The 24,064-nt window shown below is 46.5% G+C and overlaps 2 protein-coding genes across 2 annotated transcripts; both read right to left on the bottom strand.

Moving 5' to 3' along the window:
- Positions 1-290: 290 nt before the first annotated feature.
- On the bottom strand, positions 291-19,090 carry LOC308164804 (enhancer of mRNA-decapping protein 3-like; the record flags this gene model as incomplete). Its single annotated transcript, XM_080538841.1, has 6 exons — positions 291-625; positions 978-1,195; positions 2,704-2,857; positions 12,692-13,060; positions 17,969-18,174; positions 18,927-19,090. The coding sequence occupies 6 exons, from the start codon at positions 19,088-19,090 to the stop codon at positions 291-293; spliced, it is 1,446 nt and encodes a 481-aa protein (XP_080394967.1).
- Positions 19,091-19,928: 838 nt separating this feature from the next.
- cyp1a (cytochrome P450, family 1, subfamily A) lies at positions 19,929-23,776 on the bottom strand. Its single transcript, XM_080538882.1, has 7 exons — positions 23,690-23,776; positions 22,198-23,071; positions 21,959-22,085; positions 21,752-21,841; positions 21,485-21,608; positions 21,284-21,370; positions 19,929-21,148 (listed from the first exon to the last, which is right to left on the bottom strand). The coding sequence occupies exons 2-7, from the start codon at positions 23,035-23,037 to the stop codon at positions 20,851-20,853; spliced, it is 1,566 nt and encodes a 521-aa protein (XP_080395008.1). The 5' UTR covers positions 23,038-23,071; positions 23,690-23,776; the 3' UTR covers positions 19,929-20,850.
- Positions 23,777-24,064: the final 288 nt, after the last annotated feature.

Below are 24,064 nucleotides of genomic sequence, written 5' to 3'. Positions count from 1 at the left end.
CTGCCGGGAGGAAAGGAAAATGCACGCCACTGACAAAATTAAGTGCACATTCAGTTAGGAGAAATGCCCTCCACCGTTCTCAGTAACTATACGCTACTATCTCACTCTCAGAAGGCCTTGACGTTGCTGCTGGGAGTTGAACCATCAAGACTTGGCAGTGCTGGAGGTTGATCCTATGTACATCTGTGAGCACTGACAACTCTTCCCCCGATGTCCACTGTGTTGAGAGGAAGGATAGTGGACGCAGGCCTATACTCAGGCCTGGTGGAGTGTTTTCCGGGGGTTCCGGGCTAGGCTGAGTGTAAAGGGATGACAAACTTGCAGCCGAAGGGCGAATGGTAGGCGATGCCTACTTCTTGGAACACCTGCTTGGGAATGCCAATGTCACACAGGTAGACCCTCGCTTCGCCCTCGGCCAGAGGCAGAGGCAGGCCCAGAGAGAGGCTCCATTTGGCTTCGACCGCCTGCTCCTGCCCGCTCACAGGGGGGTCGATGCTTAGCACCGGAGCTCGGTTCTGGTTGGCCCAGTCGGCCGCTGAGCGGTACCAGGGCTGGTCTCTGAGGAAGGAGTTCTCATGGCAGTCCAGACAGTTGATGACCAGGTCCACGGGGCTGACGGGCAGGTCTGTAAGGAGGGATGACAGTTAGTCAGAGTCATCTGATTGGGACCACTGTGAACATCTGATGGCTTTTGGATAGGATAGTGCACCTCCAGCAGAGGGCGATGTTGTTGCAGGCGTAGGACTGTAAAAAAAAAAAAAAAGACAACAAGCACTGTTCTTTTACAGTCTGTGTCTAATTCAACCGGAAACAACACGCAAATGTTTTTACCAAAAATACATTAGGAAGTAGTTTCAGTTTCTCCCCCCTACTTATAGTTGGGCTCGATAAGATATGGATAACATCGAGATAGCTCCCTATCTTTGGTCTCTAGGCAAATGAGTCTTGTGGTCGGCGGTATCCGTGGCGGTCAGTACCTTTGATGCTGGCCACTTGCTTGCCACCGGTCTTGCTGTAGAGCATGAGCTCGTTGACGATGGACGCCGGCGTCTTGACAAAGTTGGGCAGGAAGAGGATGACGTCCACGTCGTGGTTGGACAGGTGGCGGCCACAGCTGATGCCCTGCGCCCCCTGGACATGGGGGCCGCACAGTAGCGCCACGGCTGGCCGCTGGTGCACGTTCTTCGGGGTGAGCCTGGGGACACCCAAGAGGCAAACACAGTCACTTGACATTAATGGATTTTTTTTCTTCATTTTATTGGACAGATAGTGAAGACAGACAGGAAAGTAAGGAGAAGAAGGGAGAGAGGGCATGTCAGCAGGGCATCGGCCGGATTCGAACCCATGCCGACATGGGCATGTGTGTGCACTGTAGACCGTGGTGCTAGACCACTGGATCACCCCAGGTCACACTTATGGATAAATTAATTTCTTTATTGGACACATTTGTGTTGCCTCAGCTATTTGAGTACAACAATGCACACATTCAAAATGATCACGGACCAAAGACACAAAGTCTACTGACCCAGATCCACTGCGGTCCCCATAAAGATAAATCGAAAGAAATGGCTGATGCCAAATGTGTACCTTATCTATAAATATCCATATCGGCAGGTCTGATTCTGAACAGGACAGGATATGCAAAGAGACTGTAGACATTAGACAGTGTTAAAGCGCCATAACAATACTCGTGAGGATAAACCAAAAGAACAGGCTAATGCAAAATGTGCACCAGATCTATAAATATCCATATCTATAGATCTGAGTCTGAACAGGACAGGATATGCAAAGATACTGGTCTACAGTTTAGACTACGTTAAATTTCCATGCAGATACTAAGTGTAATAAACATGGTACTGTTATGTAAGGTTGGAAGACTGTAGGTCGTTCATGTTAAAAACAACATAGGTCTAGGAACTAGAGTTCCTGACTCCTGAAGCCTTTGTCTACAGTCTTTGTGATTAAGGTCAGTAGTCCATTGTGTGGTACAGAGACTCGGTCTTATGGCTGTCCAGCAAAAAAAGGAATTTCTTCTTTGCTTCTTTTTTTCCTTATGATTATCTGTGCTAAAGCAACACATCTCTCTCCTAGGGCCCTAGGGAGTTATAGGGTCTTAGAAAAGGGCTATATAAATTAAATCTATTATAAAAAAGAAAATCATCATTAATGTTACTACATATTGACATACATACTTTTGGGTTTCAAAGTGTAAAAATAAAACAATAACAATTGTTTTCTTCCCCTTCTCTAGCACTGTGACTGACTGTGGCACCTTAGATGAAGTTCTAGTTGTGATGACTAAAATTGACTTATTTTAAAATTTACTTATTTTAAGTTGCTCTGGATAAGAGTGTCCGTTAAAGGACAAAAAAGTAAAAGTAGTTTTTTTAAATGTGAAAAAACAAAGCCTTGAAGGACAGTCTGACATGGAGAGGTGAAAGGGGAGATGTGTGTGTGCAACAGTATCTGTGCCTTCTCCAGCGACTGCCTGGGGGGGTCAAGATTAACTGTGTGTCTAGAAAACACCCACATGTACACAACAGTGTCATGTCATATCACCGCGGCAACCTAGGTAAACAATCCCAGAAAGAAAGAAAGAAAAAACTGGAGGACCAAACACAAAGGTGTGATTGCATAATCCAGCGTGTTTGATGGTGTCATGCTCCCAAGAGGGGACGGGAGGGGAGAGGAGAGGTCACTCACCGGTTGGGGCCCCCCAGCAGTGTGAGGGCCATCTGACTAGCACACACACCCGTCATCTCCAGCCTGCGCTCCAGGGTCAGGCCGTGGTGCTCGGCTACCGCCAGCAGACGTCTGTGGAGCTCATAGGACACACTGGGGACCACCAGCCCTGAGTCTGGAGGGGGAGGGGGGGAAGAGAGTGAGGTGGAGGGAGAGAGAGGGGGTGGAGGGAGAGAGAGTGAGAGAAATGGGGGGGGGGGGGGGGGCGAGTGAGGTGGAGGGAGAAAGAGGGGGTGGAGGGGGAGAGAGAGTGAGAGAAATGGGGGGGGGGCGAGAGAGTGAGGTGGAGGGAGAAAGAGGGGGTGGAGGGAGAGAGAGTGAAGTGGAGGGAGAAAGAGGGGGTGAAGGGAGAGAGAGTGTGAGAGAAATGAGGGGGCGAGTGAGAGAAAGAGGGGGTGGAGGGAGAGACAATGAGGTGGAGGGAGAAAGAGGGGGTGGAGGGAGAGAGTGAGGTGGAGGGAGAAAGAGTGAGGTGGAGGGAGAAAGAGGGGGTGGAGGGAGAGAGAGTGAGAGAAATGGTGGGGGGGGGTGAGAGGGAAAGAGGAGATGGAGGGAGGGAGAGAGAGTGAGAGAAAGAGGGGGAGGAGGTGAGAGAGAAAAGAGAAAGGGAAAAAGTGAAAATAAACACATTAGACGCAGAGCATGTGATTTTGAGCCCAGACAGCTTGGGTTAAAAGCTGTGAGATGAGAGGGATTGCCATAAATGGATATGTATGTTTTACCCTAATGCTGTCACAAAGCTTCTCAAATGAAAAGACAAGGTCCACAGCTTTAGCAGTTCAAATCAGCACCACTGCAAATAGATCCTCATTAGTGTAAACGGACCATTTTAGGAACTCGCAATACGGGGAATGAACTTCCGAGACACGCACACGTGCCCCCACTCACACACACACACACGCACAAAGTCCTTGGAGAGAGACATGAGTTTATGTTTAAGCAGCAACATCCTCACGCAAGGAGCCAGTTCCCTTGAGAAACCCGTCTCCCCCTCCCCCCGACCCGATCTTTTTCCCATCACGGGAGATTCCACTTTTTTCCTCCCTCGTTTATCACTGTTGTCCGGAGCAACAAAGGAGAGAATGGCAGCCGTGACAAAACACGGCGAGTGTGAGACCCCCTCTAGCCCTCTGGAGGGGAGGGTTCACACGCTCCTGCTCATCCCCTCCTGAGCTCCCTCCGCTTCCCCAAAGTCACGGCTCTGTCCTAGGCACGACACACACACGCAGGCACAGAGACGCAGGCACATACAGAGACACACACAGACACACACACAGACTCAGACACACGCAGAGATGCAGGCATGCACACAGACACACGCACGCATGCACAGGCACGCACAGGCACACGCAGGCACACACACACACAGTCACACACACACAGTCAGGCACACACACACCCACACACACAGGCGCACACACACACACACACACACACACACACACACACACACACACACACACACACACACACACACACACACCCACACACCCACCCCTCCCCTCCCCTCCCCTAGGAGGCCCAGTCAAAACATGGGGGTGCTATGACAAGAGCAGGAAATGACACATCAGAGGGTTGCGGCGAGCGTGTACAGGTAGGATGTTGGTGAACGGACACCTGTGGGGTCATGATGGTGGCTGGTGTGTGTGGCTGGTGAGAGAGACACGGTCTGACAGTCAGAAGCATCAGTGGGTTAGTGAGTGAACGGGGAGGTCAGGACTGCCCGTCAACACAGCTGCAGCTCGCAAGTGGATCTGACAGACCAGGGACCACCGCTCCAGTGAGCCCCGACAGTCATTACGACAGACACACACACACACAGACAGACAGACAGGCAGGCAGACAGGCGGACAGACAGGCGGACAGACAGGCGGACAGACAGGCAGACAGGCAGACAGGCAGACAGGCAGACAGGCAGACACACTGTACACAGGTCTTTAAAGAGCCTGTGTGCTAATCTGTCCCTGTAGCCGATGGCACATTAGACAGGGTAATCAGAGCCCGGCTCTGGGAGCAGAAGGGCTCAGCGTCCCTTTGATAGTCAAGCCACTGGGAGGCGGTTAAGACCTTAATGGCCTCCGCCAAATCTCTGGCCTGGCTATGGAGTGCTGCTGAGTGGCCCTCAATGGAGTGCACGCATGCATGCTCTCACAGAAACACACCCTAGCACATTCACCCACACACAGACACAATCATACACAATCATACACACACCCACCCTAGCACATTCATACACTCACACATACACGCACACTCCCACCCTAGCACATTGACACACACACACACACACACACACACACACACACACACACCGGTATACATTAACACACCCGAGCACACACGCATACTCACACACACCCCGGCAGTGCATACATATACATGCACACACCCACCCACAAACACCACCCACACCCACAGACACACAGATGTCGTGCCTGAGTCCTGACTGAAATGAACCTTATCTCTTCCCCGTCCGTATCTCCTCCCACTGTTCCTTGATCGTGGCTCGTACAAAGACAACAGGTAATACCTCACACAGGGCTGCGAGAGAAACCCAGCGTGCGCCGATCCTCGTCCAATCACGAGAGCGATAAGCACGCTCGAGTCAACTGCTCCTTGTCATGCAACCGAGCCAAACCAGAGACCTCGGAGAGCCCTAATTGCTTTTCGACCATTGAGCCAACCAGGTGCGTTTGTAAATAATTCCCCCGGCCACACACACACACACGCGCACACACAAACACCCACGCACGCACGCACGGCACGCACGTACACACGCACGCACGCCACAAAGTGGTGTTGATATCCACACACGCAACGCTCAACCTGCTCGACGGGGTCGTTAGGAGCACGCAGCGGTAGTAAAGTAAACTGAGCTGGAAGCAATCCTTCAAGCATGACAAGGAGCCCGGCGGGGCTGAACCCTCTCCACGGGGGCCGGACCAGGGCCAGGGCTGATCACAGCCTGGTGGGGGGAGAGGGAGCACGGCAGGGAGCCGCTTTCACAGGACCTCTGGACCCGACCGCTGGCTGCTGCTGCTGCTGCAGCACGCGCACGCACGCATGCGTGCCGAGAGACAAACAGATGGACACACACACACAGACCCACACACACAGACAGAAAGACAGACACATACACACAAACACACTTGCCGAGAGACAAACAGATGGACACACACACACAGACCCACACACCCACCCACACACACAGACAGAAAGACAGACACATACACACAAACACACTTGCCGAGAGACAAACAGATGGACACACACACACACACACACACACACACACACAGACAGACAGACACACGCACGCGCGCACACACACACACACCATCACTGCACTCCCTCATAATGAAGATTAATGCAGGTCAATTGATTAGAAAGTTCAGTCCAGTGCTGAGGAAATCGATTCAGAAGTTATGCATATTAAAAAACGCACACACCACAGCTCTCTCCATCAAAGACAATGAGATTTGTGCTGTGGCTGTTGACACACACACACACAGTGTTTGCAGGGAGCGATTGGAGGCAGTGTCAGTGTTCCTACCTAGGGAGGGGGGGGGGGCTGATGACTTAGCTTAGCTCACAATGACTATAATCAGGTAGATAAACAATGGCTCTCTATGCACACAAACACATAGCCCTCGGTCTTATGTAGCAGTCGGGTAATACCCCGCCAACGCACAACCTTACAACCAGACCTTTGTTATTCTTTCACCCCCTGTTTTCTTTTCTTCGCCCACAGTGCTGTTGATTTAAATGTTTACAGGGCTGTTCCAATGGATTCCAGGCTCAGGAGCCCAGTTTCTTTTTTTTCTCTTCTTTTTCTTCTTCTTCATTCCTGTCGGTGAAGGTGCTGTTTATGTAAAGCTTGGTAGGCGGCTCCTGCTAATTACAGGGTAGGACGGGGCCGGGGATTTAGATGACTGTCATAAGCCCGTTCCAGTCGCAGTAGACCTGCCCGTCCGGTAAAGAGGGCGAACGCACGGCACTTTCCGCATTCAGGCTCACCGGGGGAAACTGTCTCACACACTCTCGCTCTCTCTCACGTTGTTGTCTGGTCCAGCTGCTCCGCCGCTGCCAACCCGCCCACCCACCGCCCGGCCCCTGTCGCCCTGGAAATACTGGCTGGTCTCCGGCCAAACGGGTGTCGGTGTCAGCCCTTTCTAGGAAAGTGCATGCACAGGGTTCCTACAAGTTTCAACAAGCCACATTTTACACCCTTTTTAGACCTTTTTATAGACCTCTTTGAATAGAATTTTAGACCTGTTGCAGCACCATATGGTAGCTTTTTGTCCTCCTTGAGGTGATGAAATTAGGGATTTCACTGCCATACAGACAAAAAAGGAAGCGAATTGGCATTTTTGGGGTTCCAGCTTGATTAATTTCCGCGTCCCATAGATGTAGTCGGACTGATTTCCTTGCAGGATCTAATTTTTAAGACCTAGCACCTAATTTGTAGCATGTGAGACCTTTTTAGGCCTTGTGAATTGGATTGCTGGATTTTAGACTTTAGAAGGGCCCTATTATGCACTTCATAAGTCTTAAGCAATAAGACGAGGCGGTAGATCTAAACTTAAGACGTGGAGGCGTGGTCAAGGCCACTTTGCTATTATGCGTGCGGTAGTGGGCGCCTAAAACACGGCGCTAAGCTAAGAAATTTGTCATGGGTGTGTTTTGGGCGTCTTCTCAATCAACCCAATCAGCGTGCCAGGTGCCATTCCCTTTAAGAACCGGCTGCGTTGAGTCATTAGCGCTATGCTATTATGGAAGTCCTAAGAAGGAGGTCAGCGCGCTTCTCTGCAGAAGAAAGTAACAAGCTCGTGCATGAGGTCATTGCTGACCAAACGACATATGTCAGTTACTGCCTGACGGGTGAAGCGCAGCTCATACAAGCATTGCTGCTCTGTAAACAGAATAAAAGAATATATATATATAGGCTATATTATACATATTTTAATAATAGGCTATAATATAATTGTAATTGCAATATATTATAGCATTATTAACAGTTGGATCACCAATTGAAAGCGCTAAAATGCTTAGATTACGAATCCAGGATTGATTTGAGATTTAACAAAGTCGTTGCCGGTATATGCGCTCGGCGCGCCGTCTTCGTCTAGCATAATTCCTTCCTAGGATATATTCCATTGTTCTCTCTCTCTGGCTTAACATTTGCCAGTGGTGGCATTTATACTGTGACCGTAATTGACGTCTTGCCGTGGAGCCACGTGCGTGTTCATGTGTGCCCACATGCATGCGCAAACCGCGGAGGCGCGCTCGTGTTTCAAAACGTGCATGAAGTCTAAAGAACTTTTCAAACCACTTCTTAGCGCTAAGAGCAAAGTCAGATCGCATAATAGCAGTGCACTTCATTAACATATGAACACTCCCACAATGAGTAATATATGCACGGGAGTTTTACGTCTTGTGTGGGCGCCTATCGACACCTGCATAATAGCAGTAGCGCGTATGAAGCGCATAATAAGGGTGGCGGTAGGTCTTAACCTGGCGGTGCGTCTTAATTAAGACTTAAGACGGCAAGTTAAGAAGTGCATAATAGGGCCCTAAAGCTTCGTGCACACCGCGAACCGTGACCCACCGTTCTGACGCAACCTGGTGGGATGGGCTTGACGCATGTCGCATGCGATGCAGACGCAATATGTGTGCACAGCGGGGGAAGTTTGAACAAAAAGTGTTAACAATGGAGGAGCAATTGATTCTTGCCGTCTCTGGCCAACCAAAAGTTTGATACAGCTACATGCTGATACAGCTACATGTTGATACATATGTAAGGTGAATAGTGAGTTAACATTTTTATTAGTTGTATCCCTTCCTTGTTGTAAAACGTGTTGTTGTTCGCAATGCTATGCTATTGTTATGCTATGTTGTGCTATGAATGGTGTACTAGTTTTCACTGAATAAATCGCGATTTCTTTCAAAGAAGGTAGCAGGTGTGTTTATGTCCATGTCAAGGGGGAGGTACGACTTGTATGACAGTAGTGTGATTAGGACATAAGTTGAGGATATTAGTGTAGTTGTACTTTAGCCTGTGGAGACGCGATAGCATTAGCTCCACACGGATTTAACATTAACAGTAGTCATAGACACTTGTAGTAGTAGTAGTAGTTGTTGTATAAGGTGAATAGTGTGTTAACATGTTTATTAGTTGTATCCCTTCCTTGTTGTAAAACGTGTTGTTGTTGAACATGTCTGTGACTGAGATAGACTAGATACTACGGAGGATGTTATCATAGTGTCTGTGATGCTAACGGCGCCATCTTTGCTAGCCTGTGGAGACGCTATGATAGCATTAGCTCCACACGGATTTAACATGAACAGTAGTAGACTACACTTGTAGTAGTAGTAGTAGTTGTATAAGGTGAATAGTGACTGGTTATTCAGTACCCAGTCTGGAGACTAGATAGAAAATGAGCTCCTACGTGGGTAACATCATCTCTTATAAGCCCAGGATACATGATAGCCTTTAGCTAGGCTAGCGAAGTTTCCCACAGAAGTGGGGGAAGAAACGTCAGATTAGATATATAAACTGGTTATTTTGATAAACCGGATACATTTTGTGAATATATATGGTTACTTTCTCGCCTGAAAACATATAAAAACTTCATAAAATGACATATTAACACTTGTAGAGCCAAATTAAAGATTTTCGCCAATGGCGGATTTTACATCTAAAGGCGAAACCTCTGGTCAAGAAACTACTTCCGGTTGTTTTGACGGACCCAACGCAACGCAAAAGCTGAAATATTTTGACTGATTACCGCACCCTGACGGACAAGAAACGCAATGCAGAGCAACGCAACGGATCAACGCAACTGCCCCATTGAGATGAATGACTTCCGGTGCAACGCAATGACCTGGTGTGCACGAAGCTTAAGGCTTCGACCAGCGCGGGAACCCTGCATGCAGTGCAGAAGGACAGATCGGTACAGTACGGATGTCACGTACAAGGGTTGAGAGCATACCGTACAGATGACTGGTGGTGTGGTGGATGGGAGCCTGGCATGCAGCGGCTGTAACTCAGGTGGGGCGGTGCGGTCAGACCATGGTTACTCACTAGCAACACTCCTGACTGGACGCAGGCTCAGAGTGCACTGTCATTGTGTGACTCACTAATCATGGGGATGCTATCCTCTCTTCCTTCCCATTGTGTGTGTGTGTGTGTGTGCGCACCTATCCTCTCTTCCATTTTGCCCACTCAGACACACTCAAAACACTCAAAAGTACCAGAATTGACCGGTTCTAAGATTCCATCCCCACAGTGCACCCAGTAGTGGTGAAGTATCAGGTCATACAGTAGTAGCTCATACCTGTGTGTGTGTGTGTGTGTGTGTGTGTGTGTGTGTGTGTGTGATGCACTAGTTATATCTCTTCATCTCACATCTTGGACCCCAGGGGCCTAAGCCTAGCGTGCCATTGACTTCTCCTGTGTTCTGAGTGTTCCCCAGTTGTGTAACCATACACACAAGGTGTTGAGGTGTGGGGACGGAGGCTCGTCTTCCCAGGGGACTGAGACAGCATGGTGTGTGTGTGTGTGTGTGTGTGTGTGTGTGTGTGTGTGTGTGATACACTAGTTCTAACTCTTCATCTCACATCTTGGACCCCAGGGGCCTAGGCATAGCGTGCCATTGACTTCTCTTGTGTTCTGTGTTTTCACCAGTTGTGTAACCGTGTGGGTACGGAGGCTCGTCTTCCCAGGGGTAGCATGGTGTGTGTGTGTGTGTGTGTGTGTGTGTGTGGTGTGTGTGTGTGTGTGTGTGTGTGTGTGTGTGTGTGTGAACCCCAGGGGCCGTGTGCTCAAAAGGTCCCCTCTTTGTTAAAGAGTAACCAGCCAGCCAGCCACTGTACTGCAGCTAAGGTGGGAGGTGGCCCCTCTCTGGCCTATGGGACACAGTCACTGTTGACTCGTGCCGAAAAGTGGTGTTACATCACAGAGTGGCACGACAAGAATATCAGACTATCACACGCTCCCTCTGATAGCCAATACTATTTCTGTCTAAGTCAACACAGTGAGAGGAGGGAGGGGGGGGGAGGAAATCAACTCTTTCTAAAACAAACATTCCTTTACCTCAAAACCTATACACACACACACACACACACAGAGAACATATCCTGTGGGAAGACTTTGTTGCATGATTACATCTTGTTGTTGCTGCTGCTACTCTCTGGTTGATTAGGTCACCGATCTACACTGGCTGTTCTCTCCCTGGCGAGGCTGCATGAAATACATTCCAGTATGTAAAAGGAGGGAAAAACAAACATGGTGGCTGTGTACGGAGTGTGAGTGTATGGAGATGGAGAGTGTGTGTGTGTGTGTGTGTGTGTGTGTGTGTGTGTGTGTCTGTTAGGCCTTTCACACTGGCAAGGCTCCGTGCTGGTTCCGGTTCCGGAGAACCATGGTGCTTTCTGGCAAACCAGCCACCATCAACGGAGGGTGACGAAGGGGCGGGATGAACAGAAATGTCACAACAAGATGGCGACTACTTCTCTGGAAATGAGGATATCTTCCACTACAGTATCTGAAATAAATATACACTATTTTGTATGGAAAGAAACAAAAAAAAGTTTTCTAAACACGTTCTCTTACTAGCAACCTTCTCTGTTACTAGCATAGAAATGGCCACGAAGTTCACGTTCGCGTGTGTGTGTTTGCTGAGCATGTAAGGAAGACAGAGAGAGAGAGATGAACACTTTTCTAATCACTAATGATTAGATTTAGATTAGATTACATTTTGTCTCCTTCCTTCTCGCTCGTCTTCACAGCCTAGAATATGACGCACCCTTCACAGTTCGTTGGAAAAACCGACAACCTTTTGGTTCCAGCTGAGAAACTTTTCAGGTTCCAAACCAATTTATTATCGCTCTGAACGTGCCGGCCAGTTCAAAATTTGGTTCGGGAACCGGAACCGGCACGGAGCCTTGCCGGTGTGAAAAGCCTATGTATGTATGTGTGTGTGTACGTGCATGCGTGCATGCATGTGTATGCGAGGGTGTGTATGCGTGTGAGTACATGGTGGGGTGTGTCCAACCTTAGGGAGAAGGCAGGCAGCAGTGATTACAGGGAGGCTCAACTCCGGGGGCCAGGCCCCCTCACCTCATGCACCACTGGAGGCTGTGGCCTCAAATCTCCCCATCTCATCGCTAGCCGATGAGCTTCGCTGACAATAACCACGCTGTTGTTATTCCTCACGGTTGTGTCCGATTACTGGGGCAATTTTCTTCTGGTCTGTTAGTATAAGGCCTATTTATAGGACTGTACACAATGTCCTCTCTGTCTGCAGTCAGGCATGGAAACACACACACACACACACACACACTCACTCACTCACTCAAGTCGGAATGAAGTGGAAGTTAAACCATTGACATAAATATGGTCTAAACTAACCTTGTTGAAAAACCAGGCTTTCCTAGGGAAGTCCTTTGCAGAAAGTAGCAGGTGGAAACCCGTTTGAAATGTGTGTCAGCTCGCGTCAAACCAATAAAGAAATTTGCTTGGGCAGAGCAGAACAAAAAACTATTTTTTTCATTCAGGTTTTGTTCTATTTTCGTCAATGTTGCAAGCTAACCCTCTGCTAAACAGCCCTACCCGGGTGGAATTACAAGCACATTCTCCCATCATCCAGTCCAGTTCAACCCAAGCTAGATTGGCTGATCTAGAATGGTCCGGACCTCAAATGGTCCAGACCTCTGAAGGAGGCGTGAGAACAATGTGATTTGGAAGGATGGCTACCCGAGATCAGGGTTGAACACATAAACACGCACAATTACGGCGGATAGTGTTTACCGGCTTTTTAAGGAAAATAAATACGATTGGAACTTCATTTTCTGGTGTTCTGCAGGGCTGCAGCTCTCTTGAATTCTATGGATGTGTGTGTGTGTGTGTGTGTGTGTGTGTGTGTGTGTCTACAGTGCTCTCTCTTACCCGTGCAGTACTCTTTGCCTCCGTTCTGCGGGACACTGATCTGCCGGTAGACGATGGGCTTGGCCTCCAGGATGTTCTCGTCATGGCGGTAGCGCGTCGGGGTGCGTTCGCCGGCGGGCGTGCTGCGAGAGCGAGGCCCGCCCTCCATCTGAGAGAACACGGCCGCCTTGTCAAACAGCGCCAGGTTCCCCTCAAAGTCAAAGTCCGTGTCCAGGCCTTCGTCCGTCACAGGGTCACCCCCGAAGCATTCGTCATCCCTCAGCCTCAACTGCCCTCCTCCTCCTCCTCCTCCTCCACTGCCGTTCTTCACTCCGTTCTTCTTTGACGAGGCCTGGTTGGGCTCCCGACTACCTGACGACACAGAAGGAGCTGTGGAACAGAAGAAGGAGGAATTCATATCAGAATAAAGAAAAATATGTAAGAAATTATATATATATATATATATATATATATTTATATACACACAATAATAATAATTCAACTGATAAACATTTACATAACAGTAATATTATGCATAAAATTAATCAAGACTAGGCGTTCATTGTAAATATTACATGCAGGAAGATTGTAGTTACACCCCATTAGCAGTTACATGGCAGTTATATTACTGTTACGTCAACATTCATCGGGTTTCAACTGATAAACATTGACATAACAGCAATATAACGTATTATATACAGGGGTGCACATAACTGGTGCGCCAGTGCGCATGCGTCGCCAAAATGCATGCTGCGCGGCAGATCAGCGGCATGAACGCGCTCTTGCGCACCAACAGCTGGGAGCGCTGGGAGAGGAATTTACTTCCTCAAAATCCAACTGCTGACTGCTGACTGCTGCATCACTGCAAGCCCCACTAAGTAACTATTTGCCGTCCCCTCAGCCGAAGGCCCGACGAGTAATCCATCACAACAGTCGACCGACGACGACCACGGCGACTCCCCTCACGAAAACATTCGGAAAGTATCGTAACTCGTACTTTCATTCCGCGTATCGCGTATCGCACGGTTATCACGGTTATCACGCCGCACGTGAAAATTCAGTCCCGAACGACTCGTCGCTAAAAGGAAAAACAACACCAAGGGACTTCACGTTTCTTTTCTCTGAAGCTTTCAAACGTTCAGACGTTTGTTTTACAGCGTCATTATCGCACCTAGACCCCTGACCCAGGGAATAGTTGGGAATTCTATTAGAAGAAGAAAAAAAAAAGACTTTGTTGCACAATCAAAATAATGAGCTATTTAAAGTGATAGCCTCCAACATCCTCTACCATGGTTGAAATTGAGGACAGTGATAACAGCAGTCAAGAGAGCAGTGATGATGATGATTAAGCTTGTAGCATACATAAATGCTTAGGCTGTGACTTTTTGTTGAAAGGTTGATTTCAGTGTTTACAGAACAGAGCAGTGCTTAAAGAGATGTCAGTTGATTTCATTGTGTTTAAAGAACAGACATTCAGTTAGTGCTTAAAGAGATGTCAGTTGATTTCATTGTGTTTAAAGAACAGACATTCAGTTAGTGCTTAAAGAGATGTCAGTTGATTTCATTGTGTTTAAAGGAGTCTGACAGACTTTCATGCTTAAAGAGCAGTCATTTGATTTTGCATTTGTTTCTTTTGTTTTGCACACAATCATTTGTTCGTTCATCTTTATTTATGAACAAATGTCGTTTTGCTAATATAAGTTATCCATGCATCCCTTTTTCATCCATCCTGTGGGACGGGTCGTGACTCGCGAGCTCGGGGAGCACCAAGCAGCATCCCTAGGTGCTCCTCTGAGCACTGGCCCCAAAAAGTTATGTGCACCCCTGATTATATAACTAATAAATGGGGTGTAGCTACCATCCATAAAGTTAAGCACACATTCCCCGTTCAGGAGGCGATCTTTGTAGTGTAAAATCACTTCAGATCCAGCGTCTCTGAAATATCATATTCACAACACTGATCTCATCCTATGATGGCATCAAAGGAGATATATCGGTCCTGTCTTTCTGCTATGAGACCACAATTGTTAAATCCCCCATTCATAAAAGTAGCAGCCAAACAGATTTCAGGAGGAGTGCTTATTTTAATACACAAATTACAGTTTTCCTAAATAGTACGGCCATGATTTTTTTCGGGCAAACTACCCTCATCTTCTCCGTACCGGTTTCATACCATGGAGAAACATAGGAAGACATTCCTAACTTAAACACTACATGAACACAATGTTTCCATAACATACTATAGGCCTAGACTAGTCTGCGGCTACAGCCCATTGATAGCAATCCTCGACACAAACGTTTACATACGTGCACTGCATGCACAAACAAAACAAAACCAAAAAGAACCAAGAAGAGAACAAAAAAAACTGGAAAAACCTGGTGTTCAACCCTAACCGAACTGAGCTCTCACGCTAACCTAGTGAGTGAGAGAGAGGCACAGTCGCACGCGAGTGTCACAGTGACAGCTCAGTGCTTTGGGCTCTCACGCAAAGACACGCACCGAGAGTCTGCACGAACACACACACAATGGCATTGTCAACTAATCACACCGATCCGAGGCCTGCCACTATACCACAATGTCTTTGGACACACAGTACAACCCAACCTGACCATTGAAAATGGGGACAGTAATCACAATGAGTTTGTGTGTGTGTGTGTGCACAACTATTTTAGAATGAAACCGCGCTGAATTTATTACCTGCAAGTACTTAGCAAAAAAGCAGTCAATCAGATGTCTGAATACACTGGGCACAGATCCAAGTCAAATAGAGACTAAAGAACACCAGGTAATAGTCTCCCACAAGATGTGGAAATGTGAGAACACAGAGCAGCTTCGGGTTCAATGAACCTTGAGGGGGTTTTGTTTCGCCAGACATGGACTCAAGCCGATGTTAACACCAAGACTTCACCAAGAAACGAGAAAATCATTCAGAACAAAATAAAACATGGCAACAACATTTTAATGAATGAGTAACCATGACCTACATTTGAAATGCTACGTTGAGCTAGCTATAACGCCGGCCAATAGCATTCGAGGACAAAGCGAATCACTGGGGCAACGGTGACGTCAACGGGAGCTAGACTGGAGTGACAGGCTGCTGTGACAGCGTGTGAGGCTTGTCATCGAGTGGATATGGGAGGGGAAACGTGTTCACATGCAAGGTTAGAATGACAGAAGGAAAACGATGTCAGTCAGCCGCAACACCTCCTTGTGACAGTCCAATCAAGAACAGGAAGGAAGTGCTGTAAGTACATTAGCGTAGCTGTTAGCGAGGTGGGGGGTGGAGGGGGCAGGACTGCGCAATGAATGCACATAATAAGTTCCCTTCTAGTTTTTACACTGACATCATTTATGCCATGATATTGGGTTTTGGTACATTTTTCAAGGGCTGAAGAAAGGCTCACATTCCCAATTACTCCTTTAATGAGGTCTGTTTGGGTCCAAGAACATAGTCTTCTTTTGCTCGGCATGTGCATCGTTTTGCAACGTTCCCATCCTACTCTCCCAGAAAGATGAATGTCAGATAATTAGAGAACATTTATAGAGTCCAACAATATTGCAATTGGTAGCCCCACCTTTCCTCTGTGCGTTGGCCTGGGGGTGGTTAGGGGCATTGCGTGTGAAAGGGTCAGCCAAACCTCTGCCACTCAACACTTTGGCCCCGTGCAATTTGTGCATTAGCTCCTTGGCCACCGGCCCAAGAACGAGAGATTAACATAAAAAAAACGTCAAAGGTAAACAGTGTCTCCACAATTGATATGGCCTGCCCCTTCCAGGCGCAGTGGGACAACACAGCGTCCTGTGGGGGGAGGGGGGGGGGGCTAAGGGTGGGGGCGTTTCCTGTGCCAAGCTGGGAGGGAGAGGAGACGGAGAGAGGGAGAACAGGGGGGCACTAAGGCACGTAAGCCAGGCCTTGCATAACCTCCTCCTTAGCAGCAAGACACAGTGAGGGGAGAGGGTTTATTGATCTTAGTCACATGCATATTGTAAATAGTGACGGGTGACACCGTAGAGGGAAGTACACCAGTTTCAGCAGACAGAAATAAACCCCCTAGATAAAACCTGGGGAGGACAATTCCCGCACTGTTTCCACTACCAGCAACCACTGCTTTATGAAATGGGTAGTGATTGTGTTCATGCAGGCTTCATTCAACAAATGATCATAAATCAGATGATTTATTTATAATAAATGAATCTGTCCATCTCACATCCGAGGTACTTCTGCTGCAACAGCTTTGTGCCAAAAAGCATAGGAAGGCTTCCTGGCTGTGTCTAACAGGAGAAATACCAGAGGAGTGTCACGCAAATGAAAATACACGTAGAAGCACTGGCCGTATAAATAGTATACAAAATACTAAATGAAAATGCTATATTGTAGATCTAGCCTAGGCCTACCTTCGCACAAGACCAGTCTAGCAAATTGTGTATTCATCTCCTTGTGTAAACTGGCTAAGTGATCTAACTCTGAGAGGATGCCTGCTAAGTCCATTGATGTTACTATGGTGAACATGACAATGAATACAGGCAGAAAGACACTCTGTCTTAGCTCAGATAAAGTGACAGTTGACAAATGTGCATGGCCCAGGGATTAGGTGGGGAGTTATGTGTGACACTGATATATGTCGTTTCACATTTCCTCCTGTCATTGAACAAGGACAAGGTAAACAATGAGAAGTTTCTGCTCTTCAATTACAAAAAAAAAATGAAAAGTGCTTATGTAAGCATGTCAGAAATCAGATTGTGCTCCCATTGCATGAGTTTAAATGTTTTGAGTTGGCTTTCTAAGAAATTCTTAAAAGTTGGCATCGAATCCAGACAAAAAAAAGTTTCCTAAACATAGACATGCCAAATCTTACTTGTCCACCTAAAGAACTACAAGCTATTCATACACCAGGCTGCATCTAGCTGCAACTGCAACCACAACCTCTCAGGTTACACACAAAAACCTAGACGGAAACAGAAAAACAAACCGCCGGACTATCGCTGAATAAAATCTAAAAACGTTTTGTTGAAATGAAGTAAAAACTGTCAGCAGAAGAGATGCTTTATCAGTGTTCCCCTGTGGTGAGGGTGGTGTATTGCAGGTGGTGGCCTCTCATCAAAATAAGAGTCACACATTGGTAGAAGAATAACATTAACCGCCACCCTGGAATACACCACCGCAACCACCGAAGTGGGGAGCACGCTGAGCTGCAACTCAGGCTCTGGAACTCACCCCGCTCCTCGCCCCTCTCCATCCATCCATAACTCAGGATCCATAACTATTACCCCCCCCCAAGTTACTGTTCTCTGCTCACCTTTGCGTAGGATGGTAATTTGAGCACTAGCGGTGTGGGTGCTATTAGCAGAGTGGGTGCTATTAGCAGGGTAACTGCCCCGGCTGTTCTGACCCCCATGCCCAGATGATACAGAGCTGGGGTCAGTCAGGGTCCCCTGGCCAACATTTGTCCTGTTGCCACCACCTTGGATATCCAGGAACTTCAGCTCTTTGATATCCATAGCACTGCATACAAAGTAAACAACGACAGAGACACATTATCAACTGTTGTATGATGATATGATACTTGCACATAATCAGTGCTGTGAGGAAGACATTTTCTATTTGTAGAAGCATCCCAGCAAAAGTATATAATGTAGGCCTATAAACAATAACTAGATCATAGTTACCCGGATAGCATCCGGTCCTATGGTCAGATACTTTGCTATGTATTAAAATAGAAATGTCACTGTCAAGACAGTTTAAGTTAGATTACTAAATCCCTTCGCTCGCTTTGTAGTATACACCTTGAGTAGTTGAAGAGTGTTTTTATTGTTTGCATATTTGGCGAGCTTGATTCCCCTTCAAAGGAAGCAACTACACAAATAACCATCAGAGTCAGTGAAAGGATGTTATAAAAACAGGGTAATGGCAGAGTCATTTTTACTTTGATTTACATGCCAATGTCTCTGACTCCATCTGTCCATAGAACTGCATAGAGGAGGGTGCTATCCGGCTAGATCAGAGTGGCCAATCTCATCTGAACGGAAAGAGGGTGGCTGCAGGCGTTCATTCCACACACGTATAACCAACACCCTGAATCAAGTCATCAAAGTAGGCCATCAGTTGAAAATTGTGAACTGTTGAATAAGTGTGTTAGGTGGAAGGACAGTCTGCACCTTAACGTGACCTCTGCAGATAAGCCTGTACACCCCTGAAATAGATGCAGAATGTAGGCTAACTGATCACTGTTATAACCCCCCCCCCCCCACCGTTACCTGAAGGTGACCTCGGGAACAGGGAACCTGACTCCATTGTGGAAGGGCTGCCTGAGGGAGATGGTCTGGCTCGCCTGGTCCACCGATGACACTTCCCCTTGGTACATTCCCAGGGTGGGTCCACAGTTTATTGACACCAGACTGCCCAACCAGTCTGCAGCCATCCTCGCAAATTCTGCATGTGGCATAAACAGACACACACGTGTGTTATTCACTGGTCTCATCGGATATATATAGGCTAGCTATTGCATTTTCGTATATTTCTAGCTAGCTAACTTTCTGCCACTAGTAACACCCTTAACTCGATCCCAGATAGAACATAGCTGTCTACCAAGACAACTCCACCACCAACACTACCAGCTCAGTTACGCACATGAATTAATATCCATAACATAAGCTAGCTGCCAGGTTGGCTAGCTGGCTAATAAACAGCTAGCTAGCCGGTCTTGGTTTGTTGCTGCTGTGAAAGCTAGCTAGCTACCCACAAACTTGCGAGCTTAAAAGACGTGTCCTGTGGCTGGTGATGTATGTCTAAATATGAGTGAAATGTGTCAAGTGAAAGACCATACCTCGTGTAGCAAAGCTAGAAGACTTTTAAGATTAATTTCTAGCTCTTGAAAACCAGATACATTCCAAACAGACGATCTACTTCCTGTTTTCATCCGTCACTTCCTTTCCTTTCTTTTCGGCATGCTGTTGACAGTGTGCGTGTGTGTGTGTGTGTGTGTGTGTGTGTGTGTGTGTGTGTGTGTGTGTGTGTGTGTGTGTGCGTGTGCGTGTGCGTGTGCGCGCGTGTGTATTGTAAGATCATTATTATATGTTATTTTTAAGTATGTTCAGTTCAGCTTTCTGCTGAGCTTTTTGGATTGAAGTAAGGGTGAAATATGGAAATATCTGCAGGTGCTAAACATTGTGAGCAAATGTATCAACTGTGAAAGAAATACTAAATGTGACACTGCCGCTTGCAGAAATCACAGCCTAGCCACAAGTGAATAAGTCTGATTTGCTTTTCAGATTTTATTTCAATTGATAACAGCATAACAATGCACAGTTAGTGTACACAATTGGGGTTTTAGTTTAGTTGAACTGCATTTTTTACAAAAGTCCTTCGTTGCATTACAAAATCTTACATTTACATCAGAGATACAAAAAAATATTACATATGCAAAGATTTGGTATCGTGATATGTCACACAGTGCCACAGCGTAACATGTTTATATACACATAAAAAATTACTTTGCAAAATACATACAATATGATTAAATATATACACAAACAATCACATTTTGGGATACAAAAATAGCTTCAGTGTCTTTTGCCAATATTAAACATATTAATAGTGAAACAAACATGTTTTAGCTTAGAAGTGGAGACGATATTCATTCAACTCTGTATTGAATCTATGACCACCTGAATGATAACTCAAATTTGAGAATTTAGGCACTTATGGAGAAATGTAGCTGTAGCCTACATGGAGGCAACATTTCATCCCAAAATGCAAAAAAATATATCCCGACATGGATTTGAAAAAACAATTGCTTGTTTTACCTCATGATGAGTTGTTGGTGCCTCTGTAGTCTCTCATAATGAATGGACTGATTAAATTATCTCTGAGACAATGAGTTGTGATCAAAGCTAGTGGACATGAAGGCAGTTGATATCACAATGAAACTCCTTTCAACTCTGTATGGGCTGCAATCAGCTGATATCCCAGAAACTACGCTCAAAGAGGTTATGAAGATTGTGTTTTCATAATTGAAAGCTTGTTTGGAATCCCGCTACAAACCCATATCATAATTTCATGATTCCACAGATATTCGATTTTCTATGATTTTCTCAATACCATACCATCGAGTATCAAGGGCAAACCTACGTCAGCTATATTGACGCTGGGAGCATGCTGAACATATGGAACACATGGAGCTCACTCCTGCCCTCGTGACCGTAGGCTTGCCTTCAGTTGGCAGCGCTTGTGCTTCATGGTGAGGCCGTATTTTGGGGTCATGTCCAGTCTGTGTCCAGGCACCTCATGGAAACGCAGCTTCTGGACCAGGATGGCCAAGAAAAGGAAGACTTCATTCCGTCCAATGGCCTCGCCGATGCAGCGGCGCTTGCCCAAGCCGAAAAGGAGCACCTTCTCCCCTTCCAGCTTGTTGACTTCTGTGCCATCAGCACTCAGGAAGCGGTCAGGGCTGAAAGTGGAGGGGTCTTTCCACATCTCACTGCGGAGCAAAGATAAGGAAGTTCAGAATAAAGGAAGAATCCACAAATTAATGTAGCCAGCTATAATGTATGTAATGTATGTAATGTAATGCATTATGTATGTCATTATAATGTATGTAATGAATCATACTCACGAGTCATGGTTGACCTGCCACTGGTTGATAAAGACACAGGTGTCCTTGGGGATGAAGTAGCCATTGAGGGAAGTGTCTTTGGTGGTGCTAAAAAATAAAAATCACCATAACAGTCAAACCATGTCATATTTTCACACAGTATTTACAATCAATTCATAACAATTAATCTTTAATAATATATATATTATTTTTTTTACTCACCAGTGTGGGATTGTGAACGGGAGAAAAGAAGAGTGGCGGAAGAGCTCCAGAATAAATGCCTCCAGGAGGGGTAAGTTGGATTTGTCAGTGAGACGGGGAGTACGTTCCAGGCCCACATTTTCCTCTGTTTGGGGGGAAATGGAGAACATCAATCACATGGCCAAGGGAGGAGCAGGGAACACTCAGTGTGCTGTAATATGTTGAATGATAACTCATTCAATTATATGGAAACAGTGGAATGCATTAGAATCAGTTAGTTTCACTTACTTATTTCTTGATGAAGTCTGTCTTGGATCTCTGGATATGCCACCATGTACACAACAGCCCAGGACAAAGCAGTGCTGATGGTATCAAAGCCTAAGAGAGAGAGAGACATGCATGCATTGAGACACAACTTTTTCTTTTTTCAATCTATTATACAGTTTTACTCAACATGCACAATTACTGTATAAACTGTTTCAATGTTCAACTCACCTGCCCCAAAGAGGTCATTGACAATGCCAACAATCTTCTCGTCAGAAACCTGCACATTGCAGTTCTCATCTAACTTCCTGTCCTCACAATGGTCAATGAGAGAGTCAGTGATGTCACGGATATTGTCCTGAAAAGAGACCAATTACAGAGAGTTCAGCAACACTGTCAAACAATGACAACGCAGATCCAACACAGAATTCAGGAGATGATGTCAACAAGGATGTAAATGTTATAGTTACCTTGTCATAACTACCATAGTGTTCGCTGACAATCTTCTGGATGAACTTGTTAAAGCGAGCGTTGATCTCAACAAACTTTTTCATGACACGACTGGGCAGGAAACGAAGGAGGGGTATGAAGTCAGCAAGGTTGCCGCTGCCCGCCACCTGTCCAAACTCATCGCTCAGGTTCACCAAGTTGAGCAGCTCCTGGTCATCGTGGTTGTAGCGCCGGCCGAAGCACATTCCACAGATGACGTTGGCGACTGACACGACAATGTGGCGGAAGGGGTCAAAGCTGCCATCAGTCTTCATGGCGGAGCTGAGCTGTTTCAACAGATACTCTCCCTCTTTGCAGATGTGTTCTTCAAGCACACACGAGTACTCTGGGGTCGTGCCCTCAATGACGGAGAAAGAGCGAAGGGCACTCAAGGCCAACTTGCGGCGGGCACGCCACACCCCGGCCTGGTCAGTGCTGAAGGCGAGGCTCTTGCCGTCGTTGATGAATTGGAAGCTGTACAGATCTGGCCTTCCGGCGAAATCCTCCCCTTGCTTGATTAGAGCGTGTCGCACCGTTTTGCTGCCGCTCAGGACCACCACAGGCCGCATCCCAATCTGGATCTGGAACACTGGGCCGTAGCGCTCGCTCATGGCTGTAAGGCTGAGGTGAGGGTTGTTACCCACTTCCAGGACATTTCCAATGATGGGCAGAGGGTTTGGTCCAGGGAGGCGACGAAGCCCCTCTGGAATATCTCTGTGTAGGAACTTCATCAGAAGATACACCAAGCATACTGTTACTATGGCCACTAGGCCCTCAGACACTGAGACTGAGCCAACGATGGGTAGTATCATCAGAACCATGTTGATATTTCCTTTTCTCTGGCTTCTGTGCAACCTGCATAGGAAAATAAGAGGGAGATGTTTGGTGAAAAGTTGGTGAGAGCTTCTTCAAGATGTCAATAGAGAAAGATTATAACACTTGCTTGAAAAAAAACGTAGGGTAAATTCCCTGGAGTTAGTTTATGCAATACAGCATGTCTCCTTATTGATTGTCAGTTTGGCATGCGTTTTCCTTTCACACTCCACACACTCTTTTCAAGCCATCCGATAGCCCATAGGCCTATCCCAGTCTGTACCGTTTGTAAGCTATTAACTTCAAATTGCTTTTGCTATGCGTGCATAGGCCTATCTACAAAAGTGTTTTGCGATTAGATTAGGCTACACCGAGACTCATGAATGAAGAGGATAAGGGAGAGTCATGCAATGTGCTTTTTAAAAGATTATAGCAAAAAATATGTATATAAAATAATAATAATAATTTAAATATATATAAAATAAATAAAGGATATGCAAAAAAGTGATAGCACAAAAATAATAGCACAAATATATATAACTTATTTCCTCGGTTTGTTTTTCATGAGATGAACCTACCTCTTCCATCTGTTTACCTGTTATAGACTTCCTTGTAATGTAATTATATGCTGCATGCCTTAGGAATTTAAATGAAGCCTACCTTAAGTAAGTAGCGAGTCAAGTGTGCCGTCTTCAAGTTGTCTGAAGTTAGGTGAGGATAGTTCTCCACAGATTATTCTCCTGCTTTGCAGTGTCTAAAAGTTAGAATGAGTACTTCTTTTATAGTGCGCTTCGCCGCTCCATTGGCTGCTGTCTGCTGTGACGTAACCACCACCCCCTTCCCTCCGTCCCCCCTCTCTCGGGCGCCAGGAGCCGCGGCAGATTCTTTGAGGGAGAGGTGTAATAAAGATTAAGCGGATACATCAATGAATAGAGTTTACAGGGGGAGAAAAAAAAACTTGTTTTGGCTAGTATTCTATCAAAAGAATAGTGTTGGAAGTAAGTGCACACACAATTCACTGATTTATCCAATTAT

Source organism: Nansenia antarctica (genome assembly GCF_963989245.1).
Source record: "Nansenia antarctica genome assembly, chromosome: 9".
NCBI lineage: Eukaryota > Metazoa > Chordata > Actinopteri > Argentiniformes > Microstomatidae > Nansenia > Nansenia antarctica.
The sequence above is the reverse complement of the archived record's forward strand: the minus strand, read 5'-3'. Positions and strand labels throughout refer to the sequence as shown.